At 39.4% G+C, this 17,581-nt stretch overlaps 1 protein-coding gene across 2 annotated transcripts; it reads right to left on the bottom strand.

Moving 5' to 3' along the window:
- Window positions 1–161: 161 nt before the first annotated feature.
- Window positions 162–14,250, bottom strand: clpxb (caseinolytic mitochondrial matrix peptidase chaperone subunit Xb). Of its 2 annotated transcripts, XM_042496393.1 has the most exons (15): window positions 13,994–14,249; window positions 13,346–13,423; window positions 12,129–12,289; window positions 11,893–12,007; window positions 10,056–10,210; window positions 9,773–9,932; window positions 8,855–8,896; window positions 7,466–7,642; window positions 7,160–7,324; window positions 5,331–5,419; window positions 4,971–5,135; window positions 4,104–4,403; window positions 3,473–3,565; window positions 3,287–3,393; window positions 162–1,618 (listed from the first exon to the last, which is right to left on the bottom strand). In XM_042496393.1, exons 2-15 carry the CDS (start codon window positions 13,398–13,400, stop codon window positions 1,528–1,530), a joined length of 1,875 nt encoding a protein of 624 aa, XP_042352327.1. In that variant the 5' UTR covers window positions 13,401–13,423; window positions 13,994–14,249; the 3' UTR covers window positions 162–1,527. The 2 variants fall into 2 exon arrangements, with proteins under 2 accessions (XP_042352327.1, XP_042352328.1); XM_042496394.1 differs by lacking the exon at window positions 8,855–8,896 and having other exon boundaries at window positions 13,994–14,250.
- Window positions 14,251–17,581: the final 3,331 nt, after the last annotated feature.

The raw sequence follows: 17,581 nt of genomic DNA on the forward strand, positions 1-17,581 counted from the left end.
AGCAGTGTGGAGCAACATTGTGATGTCTTTTGCATTATTTTCCTGTGTCCTTGTCTGAACAACAACTTGTCACAATGACTTGGACACTTGAATTACAAGTGTAAATTACAAGTGTACGCTCTGGTCTGCAGATAAGGTTAAAGGTAAAGAACAATTAAAAATTCTGTACAGAGATTTACATTTTATTTATATATTTTAAACAATCACAATAAGTTTAGGATTCACAAATGTTGGGGGGGGTTACAGGATCTGTAACAGACATCTGAAAACAGAAAAGCAGCTTTTAAACTTAACTGAAAGAAAAGGAAACTTAAAAGCAAAAGGGGGAACAGATCTAGTTTAATCTTGATTTCTAGCACAAACAGCTTTTGTAAAGAGTACAGCAGTGTGGTTCAGTTCAGTCAGAGAGCTTTTAGGTAGAGGCTGGGTTATGGAGATACCTTTTAGTAATAGGGTATTAACATCACTAATGGTGAGGTTTTAACACTGGGGAAAACAAAAATACCTGTGCTGTTCTGACGGATGTCATATAAAGCAGAATTAGAGCGACTTCCAGCCAACTGTGGAAGAAATTAACTGCACGGTTATGATTTTAATCAGGACAAATAAGCTTGAATGTCGAATGTAAAAATATGATTCAGTCATGTACTGTTTGTTGGAGGATATCTAGTACAAAACAAAACTTTAGAAGACACTTTATTAACACTAGCACACTTGTTAGCGGAGCTGCTAATCCTGCTTTGAGAGACGGCCCTCTGATCCTGTCCTGTGATAAAGAGGTCTGTAAGTAAAAACAGTTACATTCCCTAAAGAGTGGGGCAACAAGAGGAAGCTAAACACTGAAAAATAACCATTCTGGCTGTTTAAAAGGTCACATTTTTTAATCACCTGCTCTGTTTACTGTGCTGGTGTGTTACACTTCTTCATCAGGGGTCATGTCATACAAACTGCGTACAAATGCTACCGAAGCAGCTCAACAGTTACAGCCCAGTTTTACTGTGAGCACCATTATTACAATGGTGGTATAGAAGAAAACATCAAAATATTGATGTGCTCATGGAATAATATGCCCTTATACGATATAAGGCATTACTTGACATGGTAACATCACATCTACACTTTCTCAGCTCGGCTTCTTTTCAAGTGTACAGTATGATCCCATAATTTCCATTTGCTTCCCTCGCCATTACATCACCATCACCACAAAAAGAGAAAACAAATAAACTAGCTACAAATCCTTTCATGAATAAAATTGCATTATCTGTATATAGATAAAAATGTTAACAATCCCCAGAGATTGAAATATTTTATAAAGGTCCACCCTGCGAGTGCACCGCTAGAGAATTAACATCTGATGCACAGGACCAAAGGTTGTTACAGTGAAAACCACCAGCCTTCATTACCTCTACTACAGTGTCCACAGCTCATTTGTCAGGGGCTATTGTAAAACCCAGAGTTGGTATCCAAAGGTATATAGTGATCTAATGATTTCAGAGACTGTCCTTAGGGTGAAATGAGTGACGTGGTTCAGTTGTTAGCGGCGTCTGCCTGCCGAGGCCAATTTTCTTCCTCAATGCCCGAGTCGTAGTCCTCCTCTGCAGACTCCTTGGCTGGCGCTCTGAAATTCAGATGGAGATGCCAGTTCAGGTTTCAAACTACACTACATTTGAGACTCGGGGAGCTGGGCTTAGAAGGATAGTTTTTTTTAAATGGGGTATAAGGAGGTACTGATCCATAGTTGGTCTACTCCCTATAGCAGATGGCAGACGGGACGCCCTAGTTTGGAGAAGCAGGCTGGAGTACCACCTGGAGGCTGTGAATGTAATGCTGGGGCAGCAGCAAAATTTATTTTGGTAACCTAAAACAAGAACCTTATCAGTGCTATATCAGCTATATTTAGAGTGTTTTCACTGCCTAACCTCGGCGTCAGACAGCTCTAGCTGATGAGGACCAAAGTCGTTATCTAAGCTCTCTTCAAAGCCACTAGACTCCTTTGACAAAAACTCCAATTTCACATGGCAGAACACAGGAGCTGCTGGTCACTGCAAGTCACACAATATCACAAACAGAGTGATGGAGGCAGTGGAGGACCATCAGCTCCTGTGTTCAGCAAAATTATTATTTATTTATTTATTAATTTTTGAAGCATTTATTTATTAAAGCATGTAAACCTATTCTAGTAGAATCCCAAAATAAAAATAAGATACCAAAAATGAGCACATTATGGCCCCTTTAATCAAAGGAGTCTTGTGGCTTTGTAGAGAGCAAAGTCATGGCTTCAAGTTCACTGTCAGAAAGAGCTGTCTGACAGCGAGGTGAAGTGGTGAAAATCTTCTCAATATGGCAAACACTTAAACTGACTCACTTTTCTAGGTGGCTTAAGTGAGTCTGTGCAGTAGCCATCTCCATGGAGGAGTTCCTGCTAAAACACCAATCTGACCAATTGTGAGAAGCGCCATTAAACCATGTGAGTGCCTGGATTGGCATACACACCTGTAAATCATGTTGCAATATCCCCCTCTTATAAAACTAAATAACTCATTAACACCAAACTTATCAGAAAAATAAAATCACTTAAACATCTATCAGGATGATGAGAACTACCTTAAATGACAGAAACCATCTTTGGGAAATATTTATTGGGAATGTACTTCAGAGACTTTAGTTTGGCCCATGTCCCACTCACTAACATGGAGACGTTTAGGCCTATACTGCAGCCAGCAACCGTGGGGGCGATTGAGATATTTTGGCCTCACTTTATCGATTTACCATGTGTACAAATTAGCTAGCTGTAATGCTGTCCATCTTTACAGTCTATGATTTAAAGTATGAATCAAATTAATTTTTCCCAAAGATGGTTTCTGTCATTTGAAGTACTTCTTATCACACTGACATTTAATCAGGTGTCCATTTTTCTTATAAGTTTGGATTTAATTAGTTATTTGATGCTATAAAAAAAGGAGTCTGACGTCATAATTCACAGCTATGTGAGACAATTTGTGTGCACATGATAGTAGGTGGGTGGGAAGTTGACACCCACCTACCTGCCAGATGGCAGCAGCTGTATTTGGGTTGATATGGTTTCATTTTTGTACAGTAGGAGGAAGTGAAGATGAGTGGATCTTTATAAACAGTCTAAGGTGCCAGCATCTACTGTGTGACACACTGACTATGATTAAGTACCTCATAAAACCCTACCTCCAAATACAAACCATACCTTTAGGGAATGTGATCTCTACCATGAGACACATCTAGTCCTGACCAGTGTGAGTAGAGAGACACTGACCTGATATATCTGGGTTGTGATTTTCCTTGGACAACTTCTTTATTCAGCTCAACAGCCATGATGTCAGAGTGTGGCACCTCATACATGGGCTCTAGAAGGAGCTTTTCCTATTGGAAAAATGAGGACATGTTTCATTATTGTGTTAAAATCAATTTAATTTGAACACCCTTTGCAAAAATCACATACCATGATGGATCGGAGCCCACGAGCACCAGTTTTTCTCTCCAGAGCCATCCTGGCTATGGCCCTCAAGGCATCCGGAGTCACATTGAGTTCACACTGAAACGAAAAAAATTGCAGATTAATTTCAGCCATTTAAGTATAAGCAGACAGACCTCTGTGAATACATCCTAAACATCAAGTTCTTTTAGATCTTTTCCAGATCTGACACTAGAAAAAAAGGTTTTTGTTTTTTTTACTCAGCTATCCATGAGACAAAAAATAGTCTGTATAGTAGATCTATGAGACTGAAAACAGTGTACAGTGATACTGGGAACTGGATTTTGCAGCTCTGGGAAGATATCACACATCTCCTTTTGAAACAAGGTAAGCAAGGTAAACAAGGTAAACATGAAAAACACTAAGTTGAAATTACAAAGTTATCACCAGGAATGTGCACTTGCAGGTGTTTCACTAAAAGATGCTGCATTGCGTTATGGCAACAAGTGAGCTGGAGGCCCCTCGCTGGTACCCCTCGCTGAGTAAACGCAGTGGTCTCATTCAAATGAATGTGGGGACTGCGTTTGTTTTACACTGCTGCTGCCTGTCTGAACAGGGCTTAACACTGTGCTAGTAACCATTATTTTAGAGCTCTTACTTTGTCCATGCTGAACAGAGCCTGGTACTGAGGCACCACAGCGTTGCGTGGCTCTGTCAGAATTCGGACTAGTGTCTCTTCATCCAGGCTGTGCAGAGGAACCACCACAGGAAGACGACCAACAAACTCCGGGATCATTCCAAACTCAATCAGGTCCCTGGCCTCCACGTGCTTTAGCAGCCTGTCCTTCTCCTCGATCTCTGCCACTGTGTCTGTCTCACCGCTGGTGTTGGCCAAGTCTGCGGCTGCCGCTGCCCGGCGCCCTTTCCCCAGGTTGGAGGGAGTGCCAAAACCCAGATACTAAAGAGTCATGAAACGTGAGGATCAAGTAAGAGACAGGGATGATGACAAACAGGAGCATCAGCTGAATTTCGACAGTCTATACAAATAAGTGGAGAAACTTTGCGTTAGGCAACGTGTCATGAGCATTTTTAATATATACTTTCCTATAAGCAATGCGTGTTACTGAAGGATACCTCTAGAGGGCACACAAGAGAGCTAAGGCCATATATAACTACTGGATGTGTGGGATGTAAACAACAGACATGGTGACACTTGAGGAGGTTACAATCATGTTTATGCTGAGATCAAGGCAAAAAATGCGACAGCGGTGACGTCGGTGGCCTCTAAAACAAGCCAGTCGGGACAATGGGGGGTTCCTGTCTCTTTTGCTGCCAATGCGAGAGATGGATGATGCAAAGCACCACCAGTACTTTCACGTGTCTGCTACGGTTCCACACTGCCCCTGCTGTTTTTAAACATACTGGATGTCGCATCCGAGTCGCGTTAATTTTTGAGGACGCTTGGCAGCAATCGTGCACACGCACACATGGTTAACAGCAAGTACATCTCTGGCCTTAAACGTACCTTTTCATTTTTTCTTCTGCTGATGATTCTGTCCAGTCCGTTGAAGGCACCGGATGCAACAAACAGAATGTTTGTTGTGTCTACCTGCACCGTCTCTCCTCTCAGTTTCCTGGAGTTTTTCTCAGGAACGTTGACGATGGTACCCTCCAAAAGTTTCAGCAAACCCTGACAGAGACGAGACGAAAATGAACCTCACCAACACAAGTTTAGCTCAATCAATATTAGACAAGGACAAAAAACACCGGAACTCTGCTGCTTTGTTCACTAATCCAAACTCTCTCTAAATTTTGGTCTGAGATTAATGTCCGTAAACAAGTCACATTTAAGTTTTACTTAGTGCTGCTCAGGTTGAATACTGACCTGCTGGACTCCTTCTCCTCCTACATCTCTCAGCTGATGGATTCCAGGCACACTGCCAATCTTATCAACCTCATCCAGAAACACGATACCTGCACAAGAAAAGCGTGGACAGAGCCAAGACAGCTTGAGTTTCACTTGTCACCATAACATGAGACCGTAATAAACTGTGTGTATATGTTAACTTCAGATTTCAGTTTACACTATACTACACATCATTCACTTTTAATCATGTTAAAAGGTTCAAATGTGAATAAACACTCGCAGTCTCAACAGTTGCAGGGGAATGGTGAGTCACAATGTAAGAATTCCACTGTTTACTTTGGCTTACCCCAGTTTGATCCTGTGTTTTGTTTTGTTTTTTCACCTCTTCCTGCCTCTTTCCTTTTCCTCAGCATGTCCAACCTGATCCATTTCTTACATTTCTTTCCCATGTAAGGAATGGATATTGGGAGTGTGATATAAATGTTCAAATTGAAACAAGTTAAGCTGAATACCGTAACTAATGTAAAAGTAAATGGTATTTAATTCTTACATGGTTAATGCCTCACTGAGAGTTTTCCACAATTTTCTGACAATAATGTTATGGAACCGTTTTATATTTATATTAAATTGGGAACAACTTAATTTTTTTTTTGTGGCCAACTATCTCAGTGTGTATATAAGAGCAAATTGTCGTGAACATTGTGAAGGTGGTTCTATTGACATGACAGGACTCCCGTTCCACTAATGCATAAAAGGGTATATATAGTCAGCTGTTTGCTGCTATCAAACTGGTTTTCCTGCTGTCTTATACTCTATTTACATGTGACAATTGTTACCAGGGAAACTCTATTAAATTTTAACTGTGGGGGTTGTCTGATCTGCTATGCCTGTGTGTCTGCCTTGTCTGAAACTTGTTAAGTAGAAATTCCACCAATGTAATAATTAAGTCTTTTGAGAATCAGCATTTTTGTGACTTTGGGTCTTTTTTTTGCAAGGTATTTTGTATTGTCTACATCAGGCATGTCAAACTGGTCCACAGGGGGGCCGGTGTGGCTGCAGGTTTTGTTTCCAACCAAGTAGCAGCACACCAGACTTGACTCATTTAATCAACTGATCTCCGTCTTCAGACAGTTGATTGGTCAAACTGTGTGCTCTTGGTTGGTTGGCACAAAAACCTGCAGCCACACCGGCCCCCCTGTGGACCAGTTTGACATGCCTGGTCTACATCTTTTTTCTGCCTCTTTTTATAGCAATTGCAGAAAATGCAAGATAAAATCCATTAGAGGAACATAATCTCGAAAGATGATGGCAGGGATGACATGCATGGCAACATGCGGTATGAAGCATTTCTCTATCTTTCCACATTTAACTTTCTATCTTTTCATCATATCATCAGGGACAAAATGTATCCTGTGCAGAGGGATTAATCTCTAAATCACATGACATCCCCTGCTAATAATAGTCCTGTAAAAATAATGCTTTAAACTGTATGTTGGCTGATGGAGGATAGAGGCCATTTCTTTTCCCTTAAATGTAAATCTGCCTTGTTTGTTTAATTCATCACCTCCATCTTTTTAATTATTTTGTTTAGTTTCATCAGCAGTACTGTGTTTGTGTCAATTCCAGAATGCCTGGATAAAATGAAAGAAAATGTGAGTGCTTCAATCTTAAGACTATCTGATGTCATATTTGATTAAAATAAAAAACTTGATATTGTGAAGAAGACAACAGAGTGAATGTGTTGTAAACTGTTGCTGCTATTTGATTCTTGTTTTCAATAAAAAAGCATACAGTGTGATTGTAACATGGGAAGCTTCACTACTGTTAAAGTTGGTGCTGCTGCCCACCTTGTTGTGCTTTCTCCACAGAGTAGTTGGCATCTTGCAGCAGCTTGGCGATAACCGACTCGATGTCTTCTCCCACATAGCCAGCTTGAGTTAGTGTGGTGCAATCACATATTGCAAAGGGAACATCCAGACAACGCGCCAGCGTCTGTGCCAACAATGTTTTTCCTGTGAACATTATGAAAAGTCATGATAAAAATTCTTTTGGCCAGACGGATTCATATTTACAAATAAACCGCGTATTTGGCAGTGTAAATTTTAATGATATGAGCGTCACTGTGAAAATCTCCATTTGTCAACAACACTAACCTGAGCCAGTTGGACCTAGAAGTATGATGTTGCTCTTCTCCAGTTTAATGTCAGTGTGTGTTGAGTCCAGCACCTCTCCGCCCCTCCTCTCCTGAGGCGCCTGCTGGCTCGCTTGCTGCTGCATGGACGCTCCCAGAGCATTTCCATGAGGGCTGATCCCAGCAATCTGCAGCAGTTCTGCAACAAGCAAAGCAGGCAAGGTCACAAAAAATAACGACACAGCTGTGGGACTATATTTCACTAATCACTATAAAAACACTACGGAATGCTTTCTATTTAAAGTGCTGCACAACTTGCAGTACATTCATTGATTAAGTATGTGTCAAACTGTGCATAGAAACATTTCCATGCGCAGGCTAAAAATATGTGTGCCCTCGTCTGTGCCAGTGTGGAGTTACTCAGTGAGGAGAGCTGCACTGAAAATAGCAGAAGTACAGATGTGAATGTGGGTCACTGGGTTACTTTGTCATATTGTCTGCTCGGTCAAACATTAACAAGCACAATCGTATTGCTTCAGTTTCTATGGCTAATTTAAAAACATGGTAAATCAATAATCACTGCTCCAGAACTGGAGCTGTATTTCCTTAAACAGAGCGGTGCAGGAATGAGTCCTAAAACCTGGAAACAAGATAGTATTTCAGTACTACCAGTTCCCTTGTCTTGAAGTCAATGAATTTTGTGAAGAGGTTTTTGGTTTGGGGCCTGAAATGAGGTCTGGGTTTATCAAGCTAAACAGATTTTCCCGTTTTGTTCTACGACATAAAATTAGTAAGTTAACACGACACTGTGAATTTTGAGGCTTTTATGTGTTTTTGAAAAGATGATTGCTAACAAGTGGCTAAATGAGATTAAAAAACATCAACATAGCTTTTCAGTCTCATTTTGGTGGCAACATCAAGTCAAGCAATTGTAGTGTAATTCGTTTAGAGCCTAGCTTTTTACAACTGGTGATTGCATTTAGGCTTCAAAAATGTACAAAAACAGAGTTCATTTGTGAAGATTATCTTGCTGAACAACTCATACAATTATCATAAATATATATATTTTTCTTTTTTGCAATAATCCGCCAAGACAACCCAATTGGATTTTGATGAAGGAACCAGAGAGACATCAACCTCTGCATGGGCCTAAAAATAAATCCACCCTATAATATAAACTGCATTACATGGTGTCTTGATCAATTCTTTAATAATCTGATTCTTTGGGCTGGTCATGAATTCGTTAGTGGAAATGACAGAACAAAGCTCTGACTGAGGAGCCACAGCAGTCTGTACATTTTGGCATTTGCGCAACTCATGAAAATAAAAACAGAAAATGCTGTTTAAGTGTCGTGACTTTTTTAAGTAGCCTCTGGTTAAGATAACACAGTAAGGAGGACCAATCACTTACTTGTGAACCTGTACTCATCCTCTCGTCGTCTCATCTCTAGCTCTACAAGGAGAGGATGAAAGTGCTCAAATCAATATTATCATTAATCATTACCATTAACACATTATCACTACAGTCCTGCAAAAACATTTATACAGTTGTGTGCGATCATTATTGAACAAATGCCAAATAATACAGATTGACTCAAAACAAGTTATTAAAAGCTGCAAGCTCTCATCAATTATTTGTGAGGATTCTGAAAGCATAAAAAGCAACAAGCGCATTTGCATGTCAACCAATCATTACTGTCAGTTGTAATGCTTACACTTACTTTACTTCCTTTTTTTAAGATTCATTTTGAAATAGTTTTTGATCAATCCCATCATATTCCAAACCCATTAGTTGTCTTATATAATCCCTCTGCCCTGTTGCATGCACCCCCCACCCCCCTTCCTGAATTTCCTGTCTGTCTCTGCTGTCTAGTATGGAATGAAAACAAGAACTGCACCCGAAAGTAGGTCAAAGTTTAGCACTATATATATTTGATCAGAACACATTTTGTCCAGACACAGAAGATAGAGAACATGGACCTTCTGTCAAAGTCAAAAGAACCTTTCTTTTTCTTTATCTTTATCTCAGGAGCTTTTAGGCTCACACAAGAAAATATTTTGGCGTTTCATAAAACTTTGCAATGTTCTCTCTTATGCACGACAGTATTTACCACCTTTGAGGCCACACTGATGCTCTGCTTTAAGGATGGAAAAGCAACAGAGAATTGACTAATGTTAGTGATCAGTGGAAACCAAATTAAAACATTACATTATGTACATAGCAACTGTTTTGAATGAGTCTAATACAAACCAGAGACATTAGAGGGAAGGGAGTTACACCAATAAGCAGCAGATTAAAGCAACACCTGGAGACGACAGTGATACTGACCACGAGGTGTTAGGGAGGGCTGTTTCTCCACCTCCAACTGCTGCCGACTCCCAGCTGGGATGTTGTTGTAGATGCGCTTGTAGTGATTGTACACAGCGACTGCTAACACCTTTTTTGCATACGACTGGCCAACAACATACTTGTCGAGGTAAGCATATATCTGGGGGAAAACGGGATTCATAATTCATGAACATAGAACAGAATGACCATTAGAGCAGGATATGTAACACTATAACAAATGTGCTTTAAAATCATATTTTCACTTCCTGCTTCAATTTCTCACCTTCTTAGGAGGAGGGGGTGGTTTCTGTGCAAATGCCAGTTTCACTGCCTCCGCAGCAGATTCTGGCTCTTTGTTTAGCCCCTTCTTAGAGTCCGTTTCAGACAGAACCACGAAAAAGTGATGGCATTTCTCACATTTGACAAATCGTGTTGATGCTACAAAAGAACAAAACGCGACATATTTAATACTGAAACATTTCTCAACCGGGATAAAAGAAACAGATATTTACAGTTTAATGCATTTTCAAGGCTGCATTATTGAGCTGACTGTGACTCAAACCAAAAATAACTTTTTTTTCCTTTGTGCTGAGATGGCCAACAAAATTGTCTGCGGTCCTGACCTTTGGAAACTTGCTGATTAATCTGCATTATGCAACAGGATAAGTGTGAAAAACAAACTGCTGGAACACATGCTGCTAAGCATGATCTTTGATACATTTGCCTTCAAAATATTTAAATGAATTTCTCTCTTTACAATGCACTTCACTGTGACATCTAGCAGTCTATGACCAGGCTGCACTATCAGTGACAGATGACTTGGTCACTGTGAGTCGGCAGCACATTGCTGCTTGCTTGCATCATGGAGGCAAAAACAAAACTAAGACAAACCAAAGATTGTCTTCCCATTACAGACAGATACAGACTTTACTTTCACTGCTTGATAATGTTCTGCTTGGTCTTCCAGTTTTCTGTATTGACAGCACTCTGTGTAAAAATTTACTTTTTAGATTTAAATATTAAACCAACTTCCACCTTGTCTCTGTGGGCTGTATAAGAACATGACTGACATTACTATAAACAGTATAAACCTCCTCTTAACCCGGAACGTTTATTCCAGACAATGTAAGAGCACGTATATAATATGAAAAATAATAGGAGGCTAACGTGAAAATGGAGGAGAGGGTGATTTCAATTCCAATGAGGGTGGACACTTGTGACTCATTTAAAGTGGTTGAGCTGACACATGGACACTAGTAGACATATCCTGACCAATCATTGAGACACACTTTACAATGTCTTACAATTTCAGACAGTTATAAAACAAATCATGAAGCAAACCTCCATCTGATTTCTTACACCATCTACCACTCCAAACATCACCTCTTAGTTGAGGCAAGCAGCAGCTTATAAACTCACACAGTTGATGATGAAATGTTGCAGAGAATGCTCTTTGGACAACAATAAACAAATCCCTTGGTGTTTTTACCTGCAAGCCTTTATTTTGACAAACTGTGCCAGGAAATTACTTTTGGTGGTTGTTTGTGGTGTACTGCATATGTGCTGTGTGTTTATTTCAGTTCACCACCACAGTTTGTACACAGTGACAATGTGAAAATTGGTTTGTTGCTTTGCATAAAAAAAAATTTAAAAAGAAAGAAAGGAAGAGAAACACACATTTCGACACAGAATCGTGTATATTAATAATCCGGTCTTTTTTATCTTCTGAGGCACTATACTGTACTTTCTCTTGGTTTCTTTTCTGTTAAGCCAATACACACACCCTTGCACTTTTTTTCACCTCCTAATCCATGTTATTCAAAAATGTCAACCACGTTTCTCCTAGAACTCAAAACGCTACTTATTCATCGTATGTTGCCTTGTTTAAATATTTCGGAGACAATTTCTCCCAACCCATCTTCTGCTTATTCTTTTGTTCTTTTAGTGAGTACTTTTATACTCAACAAAACATCTGTGACAGATGTGTTCCCTCAAATCCCTCAATGCCATGTTCCTTTACATCTACTCCTCTTGAGTTTAAGTGTCTACAGTTAATTTGCATCTCACATCAGATCATATGTCTTGGTAAATCGTTGTCAAATATTAACAAGTGTACTTACATACAAAGGTCTCTACATGTGTGCAAGGATCTCCACATTTAGGGCAGCGGAGTTGGCTTCCACCCTTGCCTGATCCTCCAGAGCCGGAGAGTCTCTTCCCCTCACTGATGCTTTTCTGTGTAAAAACAAATGCATCAGCACATATTAAGTTACTATCGTCTCTTCTACATACAAAGTAATGTGTAATACTACCATGGAAGAGAGACACAAATGAGATTTATCCTCCAAGAGATTACCTTTCCACCATCACTTCCACTGTCCTTTGTTGTCCCATCTTTAGCGGCATAGCAGACAGCAGTCTCTGAGAACGACCTCACCCGTACCCGGGGAGGTAAATGAGTTTCCCGAGACCCCTGACGACTCAGAGAAAACAACTGGATCCGGGAGCAGGACAATCCTGTAACAACAACATTCCTTTTGATCCCTCACAGCATTGTGATTTGTGAACATACTTTTCAAATACATGATAATGATCATGTTATTTTAAATTATATTGTTTACCTATTAATCACATTGTCCTGAATAATAATCAGGCAACAAGCGCCTAATTAAATTGTTTTAACTGCTCCCATGTGTCATGTAACTGGTCTTGACATGAGCAGTTGATAAATCCATTAGTTAGTCTACAGATAATTAATCTGCAAGTATTTTAATGTATGATCAATTACTTCCTTTTTTCCAAGTAAAAATAACAAATACTTGGCGTCCCAGCAGCTCCAATGTGAATTTTTACCCATTTTGTATGTCATATTATACCACAAAGAAAATAGGTAAATGTGTGACTAATTTATGATTTCAAACAGAATAATTTTGGGTGTTGAACTGTTTGGACATTTTTCACAACATTTATACTCTTATAATAATAATAAACTCATCATTTAATCAAGAAAATTCAAAAGTTAATTTACAATGACCATAACTGTTATTTAAAGCCACACATGTATCACTGGGGATAGTGCTTTCAGTAAGTTCACAACACATCAGATCATTAAAAAGGCAACATAATGGACTGCATTTAGTTTCTTTCCAGTTGATCACACCTCATATCATCACGGACAATAACTAATAACCGGGGGAATAAAGTCCACAGTGTTTATAGATGCTGTAGATCTGGCACACTTTGTATTTGTCATTATGTAAGTGTGAAGTGTCCGGTTTAAGTAATAAGATAGCTTAGCTATTGCTACATAACTGTTTTTCTTGATGTTTTTCTCTACGAGTTACTACTCGATAATTTATTTCTCAAGTGTACAACTCAATTCTGGGTGATGTTACAACTACAACTTTTCTACAGCTGTTAACACTTTCAATAACTTTTCCTCCTGCTGTTGACATTACGTGACTGACAAACAGCGGTCTGGTTAGCTGGAGACCTACTTTTCTAACTGTACCAAGTAGCACAATGTCATGCAGCTTTAGTCAGTTGGTACGATGTGTACTTTCCCTTTCTTACCTCTGTGTGCATTGTTTAGAAACAACCTGGCCGCCGAAGTACATGGACAGGACATAACTCTTCTTTTGACTGAAAATCCTAAAGAAACAAACAAACATGTAGTTAACACGGTGTACTGAGGCGAGCTGGGTGGCTAGCTTAGCCGGCGGCTAACAGACAGCCGTAGCAAACAGGAGAGGCCATTTAGCCTTAAACATTTCATAACTTCAACGTCACTGTTAGCTTAGCAAAGCAGGTCATTCACTGGCGAAGGTGGCCGTCAGTGCTGCTTACAACTGTGGCACGCAGTCGTGTTGTAACCACCTGAAATGTATTTATTTATTTGGCCATACTGAGCACCTCCTTCTGACTGACGGTTGTAACATATAGCAACATAAACAATGTAGCTAGCTAGGTTACATAAACGAGTTACTGGTAGCTGCATAAGCTAGGCCCAAGCCAGAGCTACCTGACGTTTCTGCCAGTGGAAATGACAAACACCCACGGCTCGACAGACAGCCTGTTTTGCTTAGTGGTTAATCTGCGAGGCTTGAAACAAATAAGCAGCTAGCAGTCGGGCACGCAGGCTGACGTGACTAGCTTAATTGTAACATTGCACCAACAAACGACGAGGCAACATTAAATTATTCGCTTGCTCATTTTACTCACAGGGCACGATGAAACCAGCCTTGTCTTGGCAGCCCCTTCGGAAAAACAAAATTTGCAGAGTCACTGCAGTTTCGTTCTCTCTTGTTTTAGTTTGACAGGTGTGTCCTATCGTTAATAATGCAACAGAACCTACTGCATGAAGTGTTAAGCGTTTGCCCCTGTAGGCCCGCTATCTCCAAAGTGATGTAACGCTGTTATGAACTAGGTCGGTTACCCGGCTAGCTGCTAGCTAGTGCTTTCTGGGGGTACAGTGGCTTGTAAAGGTGATTCAGTAATCAATGTAAACGGTGCACGCAATATGGCGGCTAAACTTATGTCAATGCAGTTGACAACCACCCAGATCTTTTGAGATCTAGTAATCCTCCGGGAGGCGTTAACAGGAATAGCTGCTGCTGCGTTCAAATGAGTAACGTGCAAAATTGACAAGGGTGAAGCTGTGTTGCGTTTGTGTGATGCTCGGAAATTGCAACGCTACCCTGAACCGGAGATTAGGCTTGATGTTGTCACGATTCATAAGGCTTATTATTATTATTATTATTATTATTATAATTATCATTATTATTATTATTATCAGTAGTAGTAGTAGTAGTGCTTTTAATATACATCTCCTCTTAATCTCCTGTTCAGCTTTTTTGTACGGTAAAATTAGAAACAGCCTACCTTGCAAATCATATTTGCGCTCCTGTACATAAAACATATTTTTGTACACAGTCTGTGTGACTGGGTGAAGCATGAGGGCTTCGGCGTTCTCTAAGCAGATGAATCAACAGAGCAATAAGAAGGTGCTCTTTGGTTGTAAAAGAGACAGAGTTGCCACTGTGAATTTCTTTAAAATATTTTACCATAGCATACTCACACTTAACAGTTTTGCCAGCATACTTATGTTCAGCTCTACGTTGTTTACAGAGCTTTACACTGGTTTACACTTCTCAGATTTAGAAAATTAACATGGCCTTTAAGTTTATTCATAGCATTGAAAATAGCCCTTTCCATTCACACGTGTGCATTATAATTAATATGAAGAAAAATGTGACATGAATTTATTTAGAGTCCCAGATATGAGTTGTGTTGCATTTCTGGTTTTCTCTTTAAACAAACCCCCTCACACCATTGAAAGACAGGCATCCTAAACCTCTAACGTGCACCTCATCTTTGCTCATCGCTGCTCATTGGCTACATGCAGGACCAGACACACTGAGGATAAATAAGAGCCAGCAAGCAATAAATAAGCAAGACGCTGCCTTATTTACTTCAAAAAGAGGCCATGATTTCCCTCTGGCTGTGTGATCAAGTAAATATTGTCCTCAGGATACTGAACCAAGTTATGTGACTGTTCCTAGTTTTAGTGATAGCTTTTACACCATTCTAACTAGTGTATACAATATATACACTCATGATGTACACGTGTTGATTTCCAGAGATCCCAATTTTGTACAGAATGACATGATATTTGGTCGTGGGGAATTTGAACATTTTGTCAGGACTCACAGAGCTGCAGCAGTCTACTTCAATGAATGGTATATTTATATCACAGCTATGTGACAACTGTTTCACTCACATTTGTCACAATATTCAATGTTCAAATGGATTTTTCGGGGGGGGGGGGGGGGGTCATGGTCCAAAAAAGTATATATACAAACAATATTTGTCCAAATGTATTATTATACACCAGGCATGTCCTAAGTCCACCTATGGGGACCCACCTAATTGTGGCCCCCTGCATGTCTTTTAAAATATACCATATGGTGGCCCACCACACATTATTAGTTATTCAAAAAAGTTCACTTTTATTCTATTCACCTCACAATGGAATGACTTTAAGATATACTTTGTAGACATACAACAAGTAGAAACTACGCACGAGGAACTAGTGAGTTCTCATAAACAGACAATAAACAAGCGAATAGTCACCAAACAGCAGACATTTCCAGCTACAGGCAGCAGACAAGGCCACAGCAACGAAAAGGCAAGTTGAAAACGACAGCCACCCATTAAAGGGGCAGTGCAAAGTTGAATACTTTTTCACTGAAAGATGAAACAGTTGTGTTTGTCTCATTTGATGATCTAATCTGGGCCCCGTTTATAAAACTTTGAACACCCCTCCATTGGTACGTGATGTTTTAGTTACAGCAGCATTGGAGTTGTATATTTAAGCACAAGAACCAGATGCACTGTGTGTAGTGCCTCTAGGGAAACCTTAAACGTCTTTTAATGGTCAAAATAGTAAAAAGAAAAGAAAATATATCCACAAGTGCATACACAAGAATACATATACAAATACATAATAAATGCCGCACATACATCAGCAAGCACACATCCACAAATACACACACAAAACACAAAATACAGGTGTGTCTATCGTAGTATTAAGTATTTGAACAATGTTGTTTCTCTTCTCTCTTTTAGCTAATATCTCTATTAAACTCCTCTGCGTGTCTGCTTCAAAGCGCACTTTCATGATGAGAGTTATAACCTGCAAAACGACCCACATGTATACATTTAAAGCCTGCATTACAGCCTGAGAAGCATGCGGCTGCAGAAGTGTATGTAAGAAGTGAATTGCACTGTGTTAGAGGGTCTGTCTGCTGTGCCTAGTTGTTAATCCAGTCTTGGCTTTTCTGCAGGTGGAGGCTCTTTTATAAACAGGCATGCTGCTTTTTTTGCTGTGTGTTCACAACTGTTACTGTGAGGCTTTATAGCTCCTCTGAGCTGCATAGCAGTGACTGTTTGTCTGCTCTGTGCTCAAACAGCAGAAACTCATCAGCTCCTGATGCCTTCGGGCCCGTTCTTTTGATGCATTTCCTAACATCATCTACCTACAGTTTACCTGTACATGAAACATCTGGAATTGTATAATTGTAGGATAAACATTAAAAAAAATAAATTTGAAGATTGAATATTGTGACAAAGTTTGTGACATAACTCCAATATGAATGGACCATTCATGAAAGCAGACTGTTGCACCTCTGTGACTCGCAACAAAAGTAAAAATGTACAAAATCTCCCTCACCATTCACCATGTTGTGCTGCATAAGTCCAGCACTGTGGTCTCTTGGAAACAACAAATGTGTAAAACAAGAAAGGGTGGTTCAAATTTAAGGAGAAATTTTCATTTCAAAACATATAATGTTCGTACCACCAGGAAAAGTTTTGTTTAAATTGTGGAGCTGGAACAGTTTTAATGTGGAGCTATTTCAATATCCAAACATAAACCAGATTAAAATCATGTATAAAAATATGATTTTCACAAGGTACAGGGATGAGGAGGGGGTTTGACAATCAACAGGTGTTTACAGGGGTTATTGTTTATTTATTTGGTTATTTTATATTTATGTTCTCCTAGTTTGTCTTCCTCTTTTTTGTTGTAAATAATAATGAAAAATTGTAGATATTTGATTTGGGGTACGTGGGTGTTTGCATATATGCTTAATTAATTAGAGTATAGGCTTAATGAAGAAGCTGGTTAATTCAAATCCAATGATTTATGGAAAAGGGGTGGGATTAAATAAATTTAATCTTTTTTTAAAACAAAAATTCATTGTCTGTAAATATTACTATTTTTTCTGCCTGCTTTTATATAATAATGTC

The sequence above is a fragment of the Plectropomus leopardus genome, chromosome 11 (assembly GCF_008729295.1).
Source record: "Plectropomus leopardus isolate mb chromosome 11, YSFRI_Pleo_2.0, whole genome shotgun sequence".
NCBI lineage: Eukaryota > Metazoa > Chordata > Actinopteri > Perciformes > Serranidae > Plectropomus > Plectropomus leopardus.